Source organism: Myxine glutinosa, chromosome 5 (genome assembly GCF_964187855.1).
Source record: "Myxine glutinosa chromosome 5, kmMyxGlut1.1, whole genome shotgun sequence".
Classification (NCBI taxonomy): Eukaryota; Metazoa; Chordata; class Myxini; order Myxiniformes; family Myxinidae; genus Myxine; species Myxine glutinosa.
The window spans coordinates 132755253-132776272 of NC_136265.1; the positions used below are offsets into that span (position 1 = coordinate 132755253).

General features: G+C 44.2%; 1 protein-coding gene across 1 annotated transcript in view; it reads left to right on the forward strand.

Annotated features, from left to right (window-relative positions):
- LOC144892374 (ribosomal protein S6 kinase alpha-1-like) overlaps positions 1-19948 on the forward strand; it is a 52911-nt gene extending 32963 nt beyond the window's left edge. The window contains exons 18-29 of the mRNA XM_078778733.1: positions 767-819; positions 2799-2878; positions 4892-4978; positions 5466-5507; positions 5773-5821; positions 7971-8045; positions 10302-10372; positions 10575-10631; positions 11906-12139; positions 17523-17645; positions 17820-17872; positions 19738-19948. Of these exons, the coding sequence (XP_078634859.1) occupies positions 767-819; positions 2799-2878; positions 4892-4978; positions 5466-5507; positions 5773-5821; positions 7971-8045; positions 10302-10372; positions 10575-10631; positions 11906-12139; positions 17523-17645; positions 17820-17872; positions 19738-19759 (946 nt within the window). The 3' untranslated portion in view covers positions 19760-19948. The remainder of the gene's footprint in view (positions 1-766; positions 820-2798; positions 2879-4891; positions 4979-5465; positions 5508-5772; positions 5822-7970; positions 8046-10301; positions 10373-10574; positions 10632-11905; positions 12140-17522; positions 17646-17819; positions 17873-19737) is intronic.
- The last annotated feature ends 1072 nt before the right edge of the window (positions 19949-21020 follow it).

Consider the following 21020-nt stretch of genomic DNA (forward strand, 5'->3'; position numbering starts at 1 on the left):
CGAATAAGAACAACGAATAAGAACAGAGCAGGCAATGTTTTTATTTTTTATTTTTTATTTTTTTATTTTTTTTGAGTTGAGATTTTAAACAAGGAAGTAGGCTATGGGGTGAAAAGACTGGGAAAAACAGAACGAAAGTTATTGGAGCACAAACAACGGACCGCTGAGAGAAAAACAAAGCCTCAAGGTTGGACACTGTACAAGGCCTCAAAAGACACGACGCGAATTAACACGATTTTCTATACAGGTATGAAAGATTTACACCGAGAATCTTCCTCGGGACACACTATACGTACACACAACATAAAATAAATAGTTATAACGAAAATACAAATGGGAACAATTACTTAACTTCGATTTCGATGGAGAGCTTGGACATCTGCGAAAAACCTTTATAAGCCTGTAGAATGACCCTTTAGAACTTAAAACTCTCTAGGATTCAATTCCAGGCAAGACAGCTCGGAGGTGGGTGTGGGAGCTTGGGACATGAAAGGGGAAAGAAAAAAGTGTGGTTTAAAAAAACACTCTTTGGTTATCTTCACCCCCCTCTTTACCATGTGACATTTATTGGCTTCATTGTCAACTGTGTTTGAAAATACTTGGGAGGGTAGCGCAGCGCAGTGCAGGGTGTGGTTTGCTGTCTGAATGCAGAGAACACAATAGACCAATGCAGTCTGATTATCACCTTCCCCACTGCATTTTTATTGTGACATGAATTTGTGACATTTATTTAATGACAGCTTCACAAAATCTTTATTTTCTGCAGGAATGCTGAGTCTAAATTATCAGATGTATCTGTTGAAGAAGAGCCGCGAACTGGTGAGTTTTGAGAGTTAATATTTTCACTTTTTCAATTTGGTGGTGGTGGCTGCTTGTTCATCATGACAGTGACACAAACCACTTTCCTCTCATCACAGTAATCTTTCCTGTACAATGTACATGGTCCAAACTTTTTATTTTGATCTTCCAGTAACGCCATGGGAGTGTTTCAACAGCTTCACTCGGTCACAGGTGTAACTATAGCGCAGAGGCATCAAATGTGTAATAGTTGGCCAAGCTGAGCTGAGCATCACCTCAGCCAATACAAAAAATACTGATTGGTAATATTGATGGAAGAGGAGGAAGGCAAGCATTAAAATGAACAGCCAAGAATAGATGAGGAAGTTAAAAATGCAGAATAAACTTTTGAATGGTGATCTGTAAGAGGCAACCTCTGGATCGCAGATGGTACCAGATGATGGTGAGAGAGCAAATCAATTTCAATGAAAATGTAAAACGACATGACAAATGAGTTGGAGGAAAGAAGCAAGTAATAGGTTTGGGTTGGGAAGGGTTAATGCGGTTCATAAAGATCATGGTGAGGAGGATGGATGACGTGAGATGGTGGTTAGACTGGGTGTCCCATCTGCCGGCATTAGGTGGTCAGCGTCAAAGATCACATGGTGTCCTTCGTGAAGAGTGGGCGAACGATCTCTGGCACCCTGGACAAATTCCAAATTCCTGCCATGACCAGCAGAGGGCATCAGCGGTATATCCTCCTTCTCAGCCAATGATCCTTGCTACTCCACAGTCTTGTGCTAAATATGAACGTGGTAGAAGACTGCTTTGTCTGGTTCTAAAATATAAATCCCTTTAATATCCATCTACAAACCTAAATTTGCCTTCTTCATTGTTGTCCAACACTGTTTCAGATGCATCTGTGTGTTTTTTCCACCATTATATGTTTGTTCTTTTCCTGAAGAGAATGCTGGTAGCCTGGTGTTGGCTTAGCGGTTAGGGTGCCGGCTTGGGATCCTAGGATCCTGGGTTCGAATCCCGGTCGATCGCTGAATTAACGCCAGGGGGGTTGATTCAGCCTGTCATCCTTCCGAGGTCGGCAAATCGAGTACCAGCTTGCTGGGATGAATGATCCCGGTGTGTACCCCGGTTTAGAATAGGTACACCGTATCCCTGCGCATCGTAAGAGTGTCAGGAAGGAAGGGCATCCGGCCATAAAAACATTGCCTCAAACAGGGAACCATGATTGTCATGGGGCCCGCAAGGCTAACCCCCGCTCTAGCGGGGGAAAATGGCCTTAAAACGATCATTCATTCATTCATATTCACTGTGTCCAAGGCTGCACAGACGTAGCGAATTTACCTCTGAACTGTCCGGTCTGCTTTACTTCTCACACTGACCATGCACTGTCGAAAAAAGAGCTCGTCTTGCTCGTGAGGCCCTGTGTCAGACTGTTTTTGGCTTTTTAGGTTCGACGAAGGGTTAATGCCAGAAATGCCAGCTTCCCCTCACTTCCAACTGTGGAAAGCATATCCTGATCAATGTCCTTCCTGGTGATTCCATCCGTTTCATTAAATCAAATGGTGCTTCACAGGTTGTGTGTTTGGTCACAAATGTGTGGTACCTCAGATGGACCTTGTGCTGGGTATTCTGTCTGGTATCATTAGTTTAGAGACATTAAACATCTCTTGGTGTCTTTTATGAAGAGTTGTCAAGTCAACGCCGGCACCCTGAGCAAACTCCAAATTACTGACTTTCCCCACTACAATCATGTCAGGCCTAGCCAACCAGTTCCTTGAAGACTTGAGCCAATTCTGCATGTTCTCAGCCCTTGACCTCTTACTAGAGGATATGGTATGTGAACACCTGGCTGGAGAAGAAGAAGACGAAGACGAAGACGAATTTGTGAAATTGATGTCTAATTTGCACAATGCACACACTTCTGAACACGTGATATTCTGTCCATTGATCGTTTTCTGTCACAATATCTGTTTCATGTTCATTATGTCTCTTCTTTCCAGGATCTTCTCTCCATCATGATGAGGATGATAAGAGTCCTTGCAGTGATGCGGATGAAGAGTACGATGTGGGGCAGGTCGTGGTAAGCAAGACATTCGATTACCTTTTTGCAGTAATAGTTCGGTTTGCATCGGGGATTCGTTTTGAAAAGTGTTATGATTATCAAAACGTCCTGAATCCAAACAATTTTTAACTCAACTGGACTGTGTCCAGCTGAGTTTTTGTCGACACCTAGTGTCCATCGTCTGTCTGTCTGTCTGTCTGTCGTCTGTCGTCTGTAAACAATTCGATGTCTACGCTCTAAAAGTCACAAATATTGATGAAATTTGATGAAACTTGTTATGCAGCATCTTTAAGACATAAACTAGTTTGGAATTGCATTTGGGCATTGCACGCCCAAAAATAGGGCGCGGCAGGGCGGCCATGTTGAAAAATCAATTTTTGTCAATCTGAGAAAACTAATTGTGGTTTTACTTTTCATGCGTCACTGAAAACTCAATTTTTTCTAGTTTCCTGTGTAAACATGAGATACCTTCAACGTTACTGTACCTCTTTCGCACATATAAACTATATAGTTTGTGGTTCTGTTATGCATATTATAACCATATTGATTGATATAGACCAGTTGAGTTCAGGTTCCCTGGAACCTCTAGTTTATGCTTCCATGGACTGTCCAAAGGTCAGAGGGCATGTTCGGTAAAATAAATCTGTCACTGTTCTAACGTGTGAATCAGTGATGGGATTTTGCCCAAACTTGGTATAAGTGTATATTGTGATGCAAAGATGAACTGATTATATTTTGGCATCAAACGTGAGAAGTGAGGTGATTTTGTGATTTTGGTGAGGTCAGAGGTCATGTTAGGAAAAATGTGATACTTGAGAGCAGCAGAATAAATTTAAATCAAACTTGGTGCAAGTATGAATAATGTTGCAATAATGTGTGTGGAGGCATATCAGTCGATGTCATGACGTCGAAGAGTGTTGTTCTTGTTGTTATTCACATTAATAAGATAAGCGTGGGACTCGTTCCTAACGTCGCCACTTCCCGTATTGTATTTCACTTTTTACCGGTGATATTCCTCTCTTTTTGATTAATGACAGCTGTATTCAAGTACACAAACGTACAAGTTGTTCTGTCTCCGATTTTGCAATCTCCCAATTTTGTACTTTGTGATGTATTATGGCGTTTCTATCAGTCTTGCAAGTTCTGAAAACGTTCGAGAATAAAAGGTATGGTTTATAAAGCGATGTAGGTGTGAGTTGAGGCGACGCAAGGCTGGTAGTGGTGTAATTACGTTACGACATAATTGGTGGAATTGCTATATTAATTTATTGTACCAATTATTTCCTCCTTTTTAGTTCCCATGAGATATCTTCCAGTCGTTGATGTGAGCTGCCGAGCCTGGGTTTGAATTCCAACCCAGCTATGAACTGTCATTCGGGTGTTTCATAGGCCGTGTGATTCATCAATGTGTGTGCCGTCCCTCGGTTGGACGTGAAACTGGTCATCCTTATGCCGGAATTAGTTTGTGGACATTATTTATCCCATGGTGGCCTTCACAAAGAGGAGGCAAACTATCGCTGGCACCCTCAACAACAAACAACAACAGGCATTTTAAGGCCATTTGTCCCTGCTAGAGCGGGGGTTAGCCTTGCGGTCCCCATGACAATCTTCTCCATTTTGCCCTATTTTCTGCATCTCTCCTTGTTAACCCCCTTGCCCGCATTTCTTCTTGGACCATCTTTAGCCAAGTCTTTCTCGGTCTTCCCCGTCCTCTACTTCCTTCTACATTCATTTCCATCACTCTTCTCAACCAGTCACTTTCATCCTTCCTCAAAACGTGACCAAACTATCGCTGGCAAACTATCACTGGCACCCTTAGCACATTTCAAATTCGTGCCCGAGCTTCCTGAGCCAGAGTGGTGACGTGACCAGCATTGTGGCCAAGTATCTGCTCTGACGAGGCTATGGAACGTGAATATGATGATGATAATTATCGAGTTGATGTGAAATAATCATTCAAACATGGCTTTGTTATTACTGTTTTATTTCAGAAGCACTGTTGTGAAGCTCTGTTTGTGCCTTTGTTTTCAGTTGAGGATGTGGGAGGTTATCTCCAAAATTGGAGAAGAAAGGACTGGATTTGTTTACAAAGCAAAGAATGTCAACTCGGCAGAAAAGGTACGAGCTTGTGGTATACTTCCTCTGGCTTCATTTCACTTTTTGGGAGAGGGAACAGCACACGGGAGAGCGAGATAGAACACAGAACAGAACATGGTGGAAAACACAGATGGCAATGTGGAGGGACATGACAGAGAGACACATGGAAGGATGGGAGCGAAGGGATCAGGAAATTCTCCTGCATCTGAATGTGTCTTCTCTCTTTCTGATGAGATGAACGATGCTTTTTCTTTTGCACCTCAATGTTTTGTCCTTCTTCCAATTTGTACCACTCGACGAGATTCACTTGTGGTGTGTTGATGTAATCGTTTACCTATTCACCTTTTTATTCCCCGTCTGTATGAAATTGTTCCTTTCTCTCATTTAGCTCTTCAGTATAAACAGAAATAATAATTGTACATCACGACACACCAACATCATTTGTTCTACTCATTTTCCTGCATTGTACCTGAGATGTTATAATACGATCTCTTGTCCCCTCTTTCAGGTTGCTTTGAAGAAGGCAAGATCTTTGAAATATTCAATGCATGTAAGTTTATATTTATGTGGAGATAGTGGTGTTTTAATTGCTGAAGTAAGAACACAGTTTAACCCCTGAACTCTCCTGGCAGAACTTTTGTCTGTGATACATCTTTGTCTCTTGGCCCCTGAGGCTGTGCGTCTCTGTGTGTGAGTTACAATCTTGTGGTTATTGTGATGGTGTGACTTAACCTTTATCCGGCTTAGAGAAGGAATTTGTATAATTTTCTCTTTCTCTTTTCTCCTTCTTTTTGTAATTTTTATTTTTTTTGCAGCTCTTGCGTGAAGCTTCGATAATGAAGTTTCTAAATCACCCAAACATCAGTAAGTGTGGATTTTACTCAAAGTTAATGAAGTTTGTGCGTAATTTTATTGATTAATATAATGATATAAATGTTTAGAATGGAATACACTTCTTTCTATCAACTTCATTGACTTCAAGAATGAATTCGATAGTGTTCAGAGGATGCCTGTGGAAGATGCTGAGATCTTATGGAATTCCACAGAAGATGATCACTCCAATCAGCAAATTCTCTCAACACTTCTGCGAACTCCATGTGCAAAATATTTATTTATATATAAATAGCCTCACAGCTGTAATTGCTGTCAAAGGTGTTTCCACCAAGTATTAGCTCAGGGGGGTGGACACTTATCCACACCTCAAGAGGGTGGTAGATGGGATGCTAGTTTAACTTCCCTCCGTGGGACCGCACAATTATTGAACCACCCTGCCTGTGAAACACCGGGATCATAGTTTATTGCTGGGCCGAGTTGCCAACCCAGGCGAGACGGCCACGAGGCGAGTCTGCGTACATCGAGAGCTCCAGGCCATCGTGTCAGCCCGCTTTTGGATTGCTTGTTCTTAAATAGAAATATCGCTTGCACTCTATCATATCCTGTGTCGGAGTGGCGACCTATCCAGGATAATTCCTCCCACCACCTTCAGTGTTTTAGTCGAGTCCACCCGGTCTGATTCCGAATCTAAGTCTGAGTTCAAGCTGTCCGAGTCTAAGCATTCCGAGTCCAAGTCATGTTGTTTTTTTCTTGTGCTTTTTACCTACCTATGGTTACTGAGGACTCTGATGACAAATTTGGTGACGAGAAGCTCTCTGTTTCGATTTTACAACCTCCGAAGCGGAACATGCACACTTGTGCAGGTAAAGTTGTTGTGCTGTGTATTTCTTGGCACAAATGTCCCAGCTGAGGTATTTCATTTATTTTGCATCCTGCAAGTGCATGTGACCACTCGTGCTTCTCTGCAACATCCCCTGCACACTGTGGTGACATTAAAATAGATTTTGATGCCAGGAAATTTCTGAGGCTGAAAGGGGATGATTCTTCTATATCATCTGAAGAAAATTGAAAATTACTGCAATAAAATGATCACCATCAAAATTCTTGTCTCAGAGAGACTTGAATAGCTAGTTTTAGACAATAAATATACATATTGAGATTGAAATGCAATTCTATTCACTTCAAAGGCCTCTAAAATTTACCTCAAATACCAAGAAGCACACTTGAGCGATTGAGTCTGGGTGCAGATCCTTGTACTTCACCGATCGCAGAGTAATGGATGAAAGAGGACGACGGTTGAAGGAATATTGAGCGAGAGCAGGGGGGAAGAGGACACAGACGCTGAACAAGCTGAATAAGGATGGTTTTTTTTAGCGAGGATGGGAATCGTTGTTGTTTTGTATGCAGCCTGTGGCTGTTGGTTGCATCATCTTCCAGAAGTGAGGCTGTGTTGCTGATGCAGTGCCCCTGTTACCAGTTGGCCGGTAGTCATTTCGCAACAACGGAAGGATAACATGGTGGGTCAACCCTCCTGGTGGTATTTCAGCGGCATGCTGTTGGCTCAATTTCAACACCAGAAGATCTTCAGCCAATCACCTTCATGGTGAAGCCAACACCAGGCTTCATGAGGTCTGGTGATGGTGATTGACCATGTGCGAAAAGAACAACGAACTGCTGAGCGCAAGATGTAAAAGTAACAAAACAGGCACTCAAATCGTGTGGTGATGTGCCCACGGTACGAACAAAATGGTCAACAACCGAAAAGAAGAAGAGAAGCTGGAAACTGGATCCTCTTATCAGTTCTTTGCTTTTCACTTTCATTTGCTTTTGTGTGATTAATCATGAGACTCCAACACACTGGAAATCAAATGTTCTCTGCCAACCGAATCGTGTGTGTTTGCCAAATGTCGTCTTATCGGAATAACTCATCAGTTGTTTGCCTGAACCTAAATCTGCTCGATACGAATTGTGATCCGTACACACACTACTCAGATACCCCCCCCCCCCCCCCCCACCTGCTTTTCCAACCTCGTTTGGCCCATTTATATCCTGGTCTCAACACTTCCTGCACTCACCTGTGCTTATTTAATCGCTTAATCATGTCGCTTAAAGATGTTTGACTTTGGATGAGTTTCTTATGCCATATTAACTTGTGCTCCACCATCTTGTATCCTTTTAGTGAAGTTTATCGACATCCCAACAAAAGATCCACACAATGACTGCATCGTCCTCGTCATGGAGTATGTGGAAGCAGGTGAGGTTTTTGACGTCATTTTGCTGAAAATAGCTCGTCAACTTTTACTTTGGCAGCTAAATGATTTAGTCATTAGAAAACATGAATTCTGATGTTCTGATTGTTGGACCATCTCATTCAATTCTGACAAATCTCAGTTTCACCCTGTCACTCTGGCACAATTGTCAAAAACAACCAACTGATCTATTTTCCTGGTCAGACACAGGAAGTGATTCGTTTCTTGACTTTATAGGCTTCACCATCAGCCATGACATGGATCACATATCAAAGCTTTCTTCCAAACAGCTGCGGTTTCCATCATTCCAAATAATTCCTTAAACTCATGGCCGACAAGGTGTCTGTGTTCGTCAATGGAGACCTCGTGAGAGCTTTATATTCCACAGGATCCAGGAAACCTGTTTGTGATTGTGCAACCTCTCATGTAGGTGAAGAGATGGCAGCATCACAGACTGATTTCGTTTCTGTTAAATAAGAAGTTCTCAACATGATTATCATGTCATGTGATGAGGCTGAAACACATTGCCAGTTCCTCACGTGACAGACGGAGCGGCTCATCTCATTTATGCGGCCTGTCAAAAGACAGAGAGTCTTGGAAGATACTGATGTCTCCCGCTCCTTCACTACACAAGTTCCTCCAGTGATCCACTTCTGGTTATACTCAAAGTGCACACTTTCCACACACACTTTATGGTTCCTCTTTTCTCCCATTTCTGTAACTGCCCTCTGGAAACTGTTCAATCACATTCTCCCCTCCAAGACTTATTGCAGGTGGTGCACCACCATCTCATGTCACCCTCTATCCTTTCCTCAATATTTATGTCTTTGCCCATGAACCCTCTTATCATTTTATCCTTCACTTCCAGTGTCTTGTGTCAACCCCCTCCACCCCCCCCCCCCTCTCTCTCCCTCTCTCTCCCTTTCTCTCTTTCTCACACACCCCTCTTCCTGTTCATTCATTCCCCTACTTGTATCCAGCTGTGGCCCTCAATCACCTTGCTCTTCAATGACCTTTGAGATTGCAAGCAAATTTTTATCTTCATCATTTTGTGTTTATTTTATCAATGAAACATTCAAATCTTCAAAAACAAAAGAACTTCCCCTCTCTTTCTTTTCTCAGAAATGCAAAATTCTTCACTGCAGACCTGGATAAAACCACAAACTGGTCAAACAAATGGAACATGTCTTTCAATCCTGGCATATCTCACACTCTCACTTTGTCTCTCCAAAAATACCGCTACACACTCCTCCCATCTACTTGCTCAACAATCCTCTCAAATAAGTTCTCTCACTCAAGCTTTTGGGTCTTACTATCTGCCAAGATCTTTCCTGGCAAAACCACATTTCCAAGCTGGTCTCGAACGCCAGTCACTGACTGGGCATCCTCCATCGTGAGAGGTCCTTTTTGAGCACCTCTGAACTCCTCATCATGTAAAAAGCTTTCATCCGCAGCTCAATTGAATACTGCTCTCCCCTCTGGCCTGTGCTCCTGCCTCACACCTATCTTGGCTTGAAGCTGTTGAATCCAAAGGTTTCAGAATCATTGTTATCTCCAGTGATGAAGCTGATTCTGAGGGCCTATCACTCGGTCACCGCATGCCGGTTGGTGGTCTTTCTGTCTTCTATCGACTCTTCTCCGGCCTAGCTACCCCAGCTCTGTCTGTGCTCTGCTCCCCAAATATCCCTGCAGGAGGCACAATATGTGCCAGCAACCCTCTCCTGGTGAAACTACCAAAACAAGACACTCTGCTCACGTTCACTCTTTCATTCCTCTTTTCTCTCACCTCTGGAACAAACTCCCACACTCTATTCAATCCCACTTATCCCTCCAGGTCTTCAAAACAGCTGTTCACCACCATCTCTTATCTTACCCCATCCAAAACCTTGATCTTTTCCACCCCCGATAAAACACTCCAAATTTGACTCTTTAAATCTCTGAATTATTTCCTGTAATTCCTTGTGGTGTTCATTTGCGTTATACAGGTTACCCTCCCCCCACCCCCCCCCCCCCCCCACTTCCTCTTCCCCCAGTCCTCTCCCTTCCACAGATCTACCGCCGTCCCTGTTCTCCGCTGTTTTTGTGCTTGTGTGCTTCCCTCTCTCCCCCTCTTGTCTCCCGCTCCCTTCATTGTATGTTTTATGTGTCTGTGCATGTTTTCATGTTTAATTTGTTCGCTCTGCATGAGCCTCTATTCTGTACACACATTTTTTTTTTATCTCATTACCTTGCCCTTGTATGTTTCTGTCTGCTGTGTACAGGTTCACTTGCTTCCCAAATTCCTTTTCTGAGGAAATTTACAGAAAGAAGATTGTGGTTTCCCATGAAACAGGTGAGCAGAAGTTAGTTACCATTTGGAGCAGAGGTTGGAGCAGGAGTTGTTAAAATACCCATTCCATTCCTCATTCCACCCTCTTTGTGATGTTTATATTGTGGTTTGAAATATGACAGAAATAATTGATCTCAAAATTGTAAAATCTCAACAACCACAATCTGTGTCCATGTTTGAATATTTCATCTCCTCCTCCCCCCAGATGGCTGATGCTTTTGAGTACTTGCATGCCCAGAACATTGTGCACAGGGATATAAAGGTAACCAACTGCACCAGTGCAGACCGTGAGACGTTCTGCCTGACACTGCAATGAAAACTATTTTTGGTGCAGCAAAGGAAGGAATGGGAGTGGGAAGTGGAGGGGGCAGGAAAGACAAAATTCATATTGTTGGGTGAAACCCACAATGGACGGAAAGAGGGCTGTATCTGTCACATATGGACCCTTTTTGTGTTCATTAAATTATGATTTAAACTTCAAATATAAATAGAAAATAATAAATTAAAATTGAATACCCATTCCAGCTCGGTTGTAGTCTGTGAAAAAGACAGCTAAGTTGGAATTTGTGTGTAATTTTGATATCTATTCATGGTGGTCCCAGAAGCCATTTACACACACTATGTTATGGTCTGAATGAATGAATGAATGATCGTTTTTTTAAAGGCCATTTTTCCCCGCTAGAGCGGGGGTTAGCCTTGCGGGCCCCATGACAATCATGGTTCCCTGTTTGAGGCAATGTTTTTATGGCCGGATGCCCTTCCTGACGCCAACCCTTGGTCGCCTCTTACGATGCGGAGGGATACGGTGTACCTATTCTAAACTGGGGTACACACCGTGATCATTCATCCCAGCAAGCTGGTACTCAATTTGCCGACCTCGGAAGGATGACAGGTTGAGTCATCCCCCCTGGCGTTAATTCAGCGATCGACCGGGATTCGAACCCAGCATCCTGGGACCCCAATCCGGCACCCTAACCGCTAAGCCAACACCAGGCCAACACCAGGCACCAAATATGGTCTCTTGTCCATAAATGCTGTTACACCTTAACCTTCTCCACCTTATTCAGATTATTACCTCATAAGAGGTCTAACACTCCGCTCCTCATGGGATTATCGACAAACTGCATTAAAAAGCAATCCTGGAGAAGATCATGAAATTCCTCCTCTGCCCTTTCCCTGTTTCTGAACCCAGTTTATCCCTGGCAAATTAATATCACCCACAATCAGCACTCTTCCTTCACCACAATACTGTTATGAATTTTGTGGTCGGCATATATATTGATTTAGATTCCTGTCATTCAGCTCAACAAAGTCTCACTTCTTCACTTCAGCTGCCTCCATATTATGTAAACTCCTGACTGAAATTGATGTTGGATGTTCTAAACAAATAGAGGATGTTTTTTTAAAACTTTTCTCTTTCTGGAATTTTTTTTCCTGCCTTCCCTTCTCATTTACATTTACATCTTTCCTTCAATATAATTTATCATTAAAGGTTAAATGTTTTTTTTAACATATTGATTTCTGTTTATTCTCCAGCTACAAAATGTGCTTTTCAGCTCTCAGTGGAGCGTCAAGGTCATCGACTTCAACATGGCCACACCTTTCATACATGGTCAAAAATTTTACGATAACGTGGGCACACCTGGCTATATGGCACCAGAGATCACAGAGCAAGGCTACGAAGGTCCCCCAGTCGATGTGTGGGCACTTGGCATCCTGTTCACAAAATTATTTGATGGACTTCAATTTGATGGACATAATGTTATTGAAGTGAGTATTGTTACCTCCGCCACCAAAGGTGGATGGAGGTTATGTTTTCACCCCTGTCTGTCTGTCTGTTTGTTTGTTTGTGAACAAAATATCTCAAAAAGTTGTGTTCGGATTCAGACGAAATTTGGCAGAGAGGTAGCGTATGTGACAAGGACGAAATGATTAGATTTTGGTGAAGATCCGGATTCGGATCCGGCCAGTATAATTTTTTATTCGGATCCGGCCTCAGCCGTTCCGAGCTCCTGCTGTTTTGAAACCAACGCTTCAGCACACGACGTATCCAACGCAATCGTCCTCGACCCACAAATCACTCCAACCACGAGCGAAAGCGACCTCCATGGCCCACTCAGCAGGAGAGAAGCAAGAATGCGACCGCTCACTATCTAGCACCGAGAAGACGACAAGATGGCCAGTCTCTCTCTCAAGGTTTGTTGCGCGTCACCCTCCGCCAGACGCATGCCCCGTCATGAAGCTTGGGGCTTTGCCTCTCACCTACAGGCCATCGAGGGGGCAGAGCCCAGTCTTTCGGGAATGTTCGCATGACGTTCCCTTGCCGATCGGCGAATGTGCTAGGTTTGTCGGACCTGGTAGCGTTGAGTGAATAGATCCATTTACCGTGCTTGTTGCAGTTTGCTTGTCAAGTGCCTTTTTTGATTCAATAACAACAAAGGGAAAAATCACAGGGCAATTACACACTGGGGTTTATCCTTATGGACCCTATCTAGCTGGCACTGCTCCACGTATGGAGAGACATATACGATGTACCCCAGACATTCGGCCTACTTCGATACAGAGGTGGTTCAACATGACATTCGGAGCACGCTAGCTGACACAATTTATATGTCAAATAAGGTACGTCATGTCTGCACCCACACACGTAACACAGCCCCCCCTTACCTTCCCCCCTGGAATTGTAGCTCCTGCGAGGTTCAATGCAGGCGTTACCTTTCCAGCCTTAACATTTACGGACTCACACTTAATTAGCCTATGAAATAAATTAGGAGGGGCTGTGGGAAACGAGCCACAGCTGACTTACCTGTTCTCCTTACCGCTCTACACCCCTTGGCAACCATTCAAATATTTTCACTGTTGAGTCCTCGCTCCTAACTCTTGGGCAGGAAGAAAAATGTCACCACACAAAACCACTCTTTCTTAATCACAAACCTTAATCAAAAACCATGAACATTTGGACAACCCCTGTATCTCTCCAAAGACCACGTTCCATGGTGGATGCCACAATGTCCAACTTTACCTGCGGAGCCATCCCAATGTACGCAAATTTCCGTGGGCCCTGTCCTGGTAGTGCAGGCGAGTGACATGACGCGGTGGATCTTCCCCCATTCACTCACATAAACCCACGATAATCAATCATACACATTTCAATAATCACAACACTTCTTCCAACCCCCTGCAAGACCATGGCTTCCGTGTCATTACCCACAAGTGTGAACCTCAATTACATAGCGGGGAGGTACCATACACGCAAGATGGTGGGGGCACTTCAGGCTTTGGTGCCCGCAGTCCAAAAGGCGTACATTTTGGCTGACTTTTTCACACACCCCCTCCTCCCCCCTTTCAACTCTCGGCCCCTGACAGGCAAACAGCTCCTTATCTGTCATCCTGCCAGGGAGGGTATCCGCACTAGGTTCCCTTGGCCTCAGGCTCTCATAGCCTCTGGGTCGCCAGGGGTCTCAATACCCGCTGGTAGCCCAACCAGACCCCCCTCCGACGGGCTTCCGATTTCCGACACCACCGGCTGCCAGGGACAAATTACCTCTGGGGGGGGTGGGGGGGTGGGGGGAGGGGTAGGGGGGACGCATTCACCGCTCCTCCAGAGCTTGATCCATTCCTATGGACACTCACACCTTCCCCACCCACAAAATCCAAAATGACATTCATTCCCCTGCTGCCATTCAATTCTCAACACGGTCATGCAATAAAGATGTTGGTATTTGTTGGTGTACTGCCATGGCCTGCTTACATGTTGTATTTCCCACATTCACTCTTCCAAACACAATTCAATTTCCATTCTCACGACAACACAAAAACACCAAGACGTTTACAAACATACAATCACCACCCAAAAGACACTTTGTGGCACTCAAACCGATTCCCTCACCGAACATGTCATCACTCTCGTCCGTCCCATTCCAAATGACTCATTTTCCAATTTGTGAGCAAGTACCAAACACCTGGGACAGTAAACATCAAGGCCTTACCTTAAGTGCAGGTAGTCACAGGTTGGTCGGGTCCAAGAGTGCCATCCACCCTGCCATATTCCCAAATTTACCCATGGGGCCAACCAATTTCCTACAAATTTCCTTTTATCCAACTGTACTGGCAAGCATGTGGACCCGCCTCCTCCGGTGACCTTTATTACACGACTAAACTTGGCTACGACAGCTCTGCCCATCTACCGTGCGAAGGCTATCGGGATAAGTTGAACAGCCGGACCACCAACATGGCCCACGAGTGTCCACAAGGGCGTGACCCACCATCCATCCTTCAGTCCACTGTGAGGACCATGGCTCCACTAGCCCAAGCTGGCCAATGTGGTGAGCACCTGCCGCCAACTTCGCCATTACCAAGGCCTCAGACCTGAGGAGCACTGTCATAGTGCATGGCATCCCCATCATGTCTTCTGCACCTCCTCGCATCCCCCAGTTCGACCAAATGCACTGCCCCCAGTGCTCAACCACATTTGACCTCGCCAAAGGTATAGTTGACAGTCGTGTTCAACCAAGAAACTCAATTCCAGAATACATGGTCGTACACCTCGGCCACCCATACCACCATCATTTTTTTCCCTTCGTCAATCTACACTCAATACCCCATAATGACAAAGAGAAAACAGGATTTTAGAAAGTTTTGCAAATTTATTAAAAAGAAAAAACTGAAATATCACATTGGCATAAATTTTCAAACCCTTTGCTATGACTCTTGAAATTTAGCTCAGGTGCCTCCCTTTTCTCTTGATCATCTTTGAGATGTTTCTACAGCTTGATTGTTGTCCACCTGTGGTAAATTCAATTCGATTGGACATGATTTGGAAGGGCACACACCTGTCTATATAGGGTCTCACAGCTGACAATGCATATCAGAGCAAAAACCAAGCCATGAGGTCGAAGGAACTGCCTGCAGAGCTCAGAGACAGGATTGTGTTGAGGCACAGATCTGGGGAAGCCCACAAAAAAATTCTGCTGCATTGAAGGTTCCCAAGGGCACAGTGGCCTCCATAATTCTTAAATAGAAGAAGTTTGGAACAACCAGGACTCTTCCTAGAGCTGGCCGCCCAACCAAACTGAGCAATCGGGGGAGAAGGGCCTTGGTAAGAGAGGTGACCAATAATCCGTTGGTCACTCTGGCTGAGCTCCAGAGATCCTGTGTGGAGATGGGAGAAACTTCCAGATGGACAACCATCACTGCAACACTCCACCGATCTGGGCTTTATGGCAGAGTGACCAGACGGAAGCCTCTCCTCAGTGAAAGACACATCAAAGCCCGCTTGGAGTTTGCAAAAAAGCACCTAAAGGACTCTGAGACTGTGAGAAACAAGATTATGTGGTCTGATGAAACCAAGATTGAACTGTTTGGCCTCAATTCTAAGCGTCATGTCTGGAAGAAACCGGGCACCGCTCATCACCTGCCCAATACTATCCCAACGGTGAAGCATGGTGGTGGCAGCATCATGCTGTGGGGGTGTTTTTCAGCAGCAGGGACTGGGGGACTGGTCAGGGTGGAGAGAACAATTAACAGAGCAAAGTACAGAGATATCCTTAATGAAAATCTGAAACAGAGCACTCAGGACCTCAGACTGGGCCGAAGGTTCACATTCCAACAGGACAATGACCCTAAGCACACAGCCAAGACGACGCAGGAGTGGCTTAGGGTCAACTCTGTGGAGGTCCTTCAGTGTCCCAGCCAGAGCCCTGACTTGAACCCAATCGAACATCTCTGGAGAGACATGAAAATGGCTGTCCACCGACGGTCCCCATCCAACCTGGCAGAGCTTGAGAGGATCTGCAGAGAAGAATGGCAGAAATTTCCCAAATCCAGGTGTGCAAAGCCTGTCGCGTCATGCCCAAGAAGACTCGAGGCTATAATCGCTGCCAAAGGTGCTTCAACTAAGTACTGAGTTAAGGGTCTGAATACTTATGTCAATGTTATATTTCAGTTTTTTTATTTTTTATAAATTAGCAAAACTTTCTAAAATCCTGTTTTCTCTTTGTCATTATGGGGTATTGAGTGTAGATTGATGAGGGAAAAATGAATTTAAAGGATTTTAGCATAAGCCTGCAACATAACAAAATGTGAAAAAAGTGAAGGGGTCTGAATACTTTCTGATTTGAGCTGGGTTTTGAAGCTGGGTTTTCTGGGTTTTGAGCCTATCTGGTAATTTCAAGAATAGATTTAATTATGCATTGCATTCTATAACTCACAGAGGTCGACTTGTTTGCACACCTGGTAGAACCTCCCTCGAAGCGTTTTCATTGTGTAACATCTCTGAGGATGCTTTACCGTAAGTTGCAAACTGTATCGATTTATTGAAGCGTTTGCATTCTTTCACTCATGGAGGATGACTTGTTCACACATCTGGGGGGATATCCCATGAAGCTGGCTTATAGTGCGGCTAAAATTTGTGGCCGCAAAAGCCACGAAAACGCAAAGTACACAGCAGTGAATATACAGTACTGTACTTACTGCACATTATAAGTAGGTCATGCTCTCGGCTCGTAGAATAAGTTTTTTGCATTTGTCTAGCTGCTGTATGCATGGCTGGTAAAAGATGGGTTTTATAAATGTGTCGGGCTCACTGCTTGTGAATTTTCTTTTTTTGCGCCCCTGAAAAACCGCGAATTCTTGGAACACGGTCGCGAATAGGGAGGGATAAAACTGCGATTTCACAGAACACAGACACGGAAAAAAAAAAAACCGTGTATTTGCATTTTTCCACGAATAGAGAAACGGTGAATATGTGGATTTTATCAACCGTGAATATGTGGATTCTGCGAATAGCAGAACCACGAATTACGGAACCGCGAATGCGTGGATGCCGCGAATAGCGGAACCGCTAATAGCAGTTATACACGTTGTTAGTCCGAGTCCGAGTTGCTATTTAGTTGTTAGTCCGAGTTGTTGTTAATACTTAATATCCAATTATTGAGTTGACAGGGTTTTCTTTTTCAGCGAAGAAAAAAACTTTTGTGTTGTGCACCATAACATATTTGATGAATGAAAATGTATTTTATTAGTTTTGAGTCAAACCTTGGTTATTGCATCAATGAGTGCTTGTTTGGAATGTGCTTATTATGCAAATGTTAGTATTCGATTGCGACGATTGTTTGGGATTCGGTCAAAATACATTTGTTTTACTTCTTTGCAGAGAAGTGCAACAGTCAATACAGTCCTCCTTGCATACAGTCCACCAACCTTTGCAAGGGAAACATTGGTTTCCTTTCTGGCTGCGATGCTTTGGAAGGATCCAATGAAGAGGCTCACTATGACGGTGAGGGATTGATGCAGTTTTCATATGCAGTGTTTTATTTGCATGAACAAGAATGTTCACACATGCTGGGGTAACTGACCTCCTGTTATTGTGGATCAAAATGCAATTGCTCACCAGTGGAGGTGTTTCCTGATCGTGTTCATATTTGATTCCAACACATCCATTGTTTTGCAGGAGATTGTGAACCACACATGGTTCAAGGAAAATGACCCGATTAATATTTGCAGGTAACCGGCACTCCTTTTGTTCTGTTTTTACATCTTCCATTGGTATTGTTTCTCTGCAACATGGAGTATCATGGAAGAGCATGGTGATAGAGAGCGTGAACTGATTAATAGGGCAGCAGGGCAAGTCTTGAACAAAATAAACATGAACTTCCGTCCAGGTCACGGATCACCACACTCTTCATGGCTTGAATTGTGCCATGTGTCCTTCAAGTTTATCAAAGCTAAGTGTTTGGACCAGATCCATTGTCTCTCCATGTTTGTAGCTCTGCCACCATCGGTGGGCACAGGTTATGGCATTACACTCCTGTCTGTCTATTTGTTTGTTTGTCTGTGAACAGGATATCTCAAAGAGTTGTGGATGGATTCAGAGAAATTTGGTGGAGGTTTGAGTGTGTGACAAGGATGAAATTTTGGTGAAGATTTGGATCTGAGATTTTAAAAAGTGATTCCCACCATTGAGTGATAAGCTCATGCTAAATCAGATATATTGCAGAATTGATTCAAATTTGATGAATATCCCAATACCAATACGATAATTTTTTAAGTTTAAGTGCTGTTTCACCATTGAGTGATGATGCCAAAAACGATTTTTAGCATGATATTGTGGACGAGTTATCGCAAAACCAGGTGCATGATTTGCATAGGTGTCAAAAACAAGCCAATTCGATTTTGGTTCACGTCCGGAATCGGATCCGGCCTATTGTTGGGATACAAAACATAAACTGCTGAACCTTGCATAGGTATTGGCTCTACCGAATGCCCGTTCGAGTCTACTTATCTATTCTTCGCCAGTCTGTTTGTCTGTCCGTTCAGGAAGGGGCTTCAAAATCAAGTCACCACTGTTTTTAAGTGGTGAAGCCGCTTCAATATAGATGGCTATGTTCGTAAGCCTAAATAAAGAAGAAGAAGCTCTTTTTTATTCTAAAGGTTCCAAAGGCTGGTTCTATCGGTTTATTAAGGGTAATTTTAACGGATTTTGTGCGTTTATCGGCTTTCCCAATTCCATATTAAAAATGCCAAACTGAACCGTTTCCTTCCTTTAATATCCATCCACAAACCTAAATTTGCCTTCTTCATTGTTCAACACTGTTTCAGATGCATGTGTGTTTTTTTTTTCCACCATTATTCGTTTCTTCTTTTCCTGAAGAGAATCCCCCATTCATATGTTGTACTGTGTCCAACAAGGCTGTACAGACGTAGCGAATTTACCTCTGAACTGTCCGGTCTGCTTTACTTCTCACCCTGATCATGCACTGTTGAATAAAGAGCTCGCCTTGCCCGTGAGGCCCTGTGTTGGACTATATTTGGCTTTTTTGGTCCGACGAAGGGTTAATGCCAGAAATGCCAGCTTCCCCTCACTTCCAACTGTGGAAAGCATATCCTGATCAATGTCCTTCCTGGTGATTCCATCCATTTCATTAAATCAAATGGTGCCTCACAGGTTGTGTGTTTGGTCACAAATGTGTGGTACCTCAGATGGACCTTGTGCTGGGTATTCTGTCTGGTAGCATTAGTTTGGAGACATTAAACATCTCTCGGTGTCTTTCATGAAGAGTTGTGAAATCAACGCCGGCACCCTGAGCAAACTACAAATTCCTGACTTTACCCACTACAATCATGTCAGGCCTAGCCAACCAGTTCCTGAAAGACTTGGACCAATTCTGCATGTTCTCAGCCCTTGACCTCTTTCTCTGGGATATTGTATGTGAACACCTGTCTGGCAAACAGGAAGAAGAAGAAGACTAATTTGTGAAATTGATGTCTAATTTGCACAATGCACACACGTCTGAACACGTGATATTCTGTCCGTTGATCTTTTTCTGTCACAATAACTGTTTGATGTTCATTTTGCCTCTTCTTTCCAGGATCTTCTCTCATTCATGGTGAAAATGACAAGGTTGCTGTCAGCCCCAAATTTCAGGGATCTTCTCTCCTTCATGGTGAAAATGACAAGGTTGCTGTCAGCCCCAAATTTCAGGGATCTTCTCTCTGTCATGGTCAGAATCAACTTTATTGTCAAGTACATTGAATGTACAAGGAATTTCACTTGGTGAATGTGCTGTCCGCTTACAGGCTGAGTGGGGGGAGAGAAACAGGTGGGAGAGAGGGATGAGTGGGATAGAGAGAGGTGGGAGAGAGAGAGAGGGAGGTGGGAGGCAGGTGGGAGAGAGAGGTGAGAGAGGTGGGAGAGAGAGGTGGGAGAGAGTGGTGGGAGAGAGTGGTGGGAGAGAGTGGTGGGAGAGAGTGGTGGGAGAGAGTGGTGGGAGAGAGATGTGGGAGAGAGTGGTGGGAGAGAGATGTGGGAGAGAGTGGTGGGAGAGAGTGGTGGGAGAGAGTGGTGGGAGAGAGTGGTGGGAGAGAGTGGTGGGAGAGAGTGGTGGGAGAGAGTGGTGGGAGAGAGTGGTGGGAGAGAGTGGTGGGAGAGAGTGGTGGGAGAGAGTGGTGGGAGAGAGTGGTGGGAGAGAGTGGTGGGAGAGAGTGGTGGGAGATAGAGATGAGTGGGGAAAAGAGAGAGATGAGTGGGGAAAAGAGAGAGATGAGTGGGGAAAAGAGAGAGATGAGTGGGGAAAAGAGAGAGATGAGAGTTAGGGGTCCAAAGAGGTAAAAGGGGTGTGGAGGGTTAAAAAGGGGTCTAAAGGTGTTCTAAGGGGGTGTAAAGTGTTGAAGGGGTCTGAGGTATAAAGGGTATCAGGAGTGTTACGGGTGTAAGAGGTCTAATAGGGTGTGAATGGTCAAGGGGGTGGAAAGGTTCTAAGGGAGTGTGTAGGGTCTAAGGGAGTGTGTAGGGTCTAAGGGGTGTAAAGGGTTGAAGTGGTCGAAGAGGTTTAAAGGGTCTAAAGTGTGTTGTGTAAGAGGTCTAAAAGGCTATACGCGGTGGGAAGTGTCTCATGGGTGGAAAGGTTCTGAGGCGTGGAAAGGGCTAAAAGGTGTCTGAAGGTGTTCGAAGGGGTGTAAAGGGTCTAAGGGGTGTATATGTTCGAAGGGGTCGAAGGGATGTAAATGGTCAAAGGTCTAAGGGGTGTAAAGGGTTTAAAAGGTGTCTAAAGGTGTTCTTAGGGGTGTCAAGGGTCTAAGGGGTGTATCGGGTCAAAGGGATCTAAGGGGGTGTAAAGGGCTCTAAGCGGCTTAAAGGGTCTATGGTGTGTAG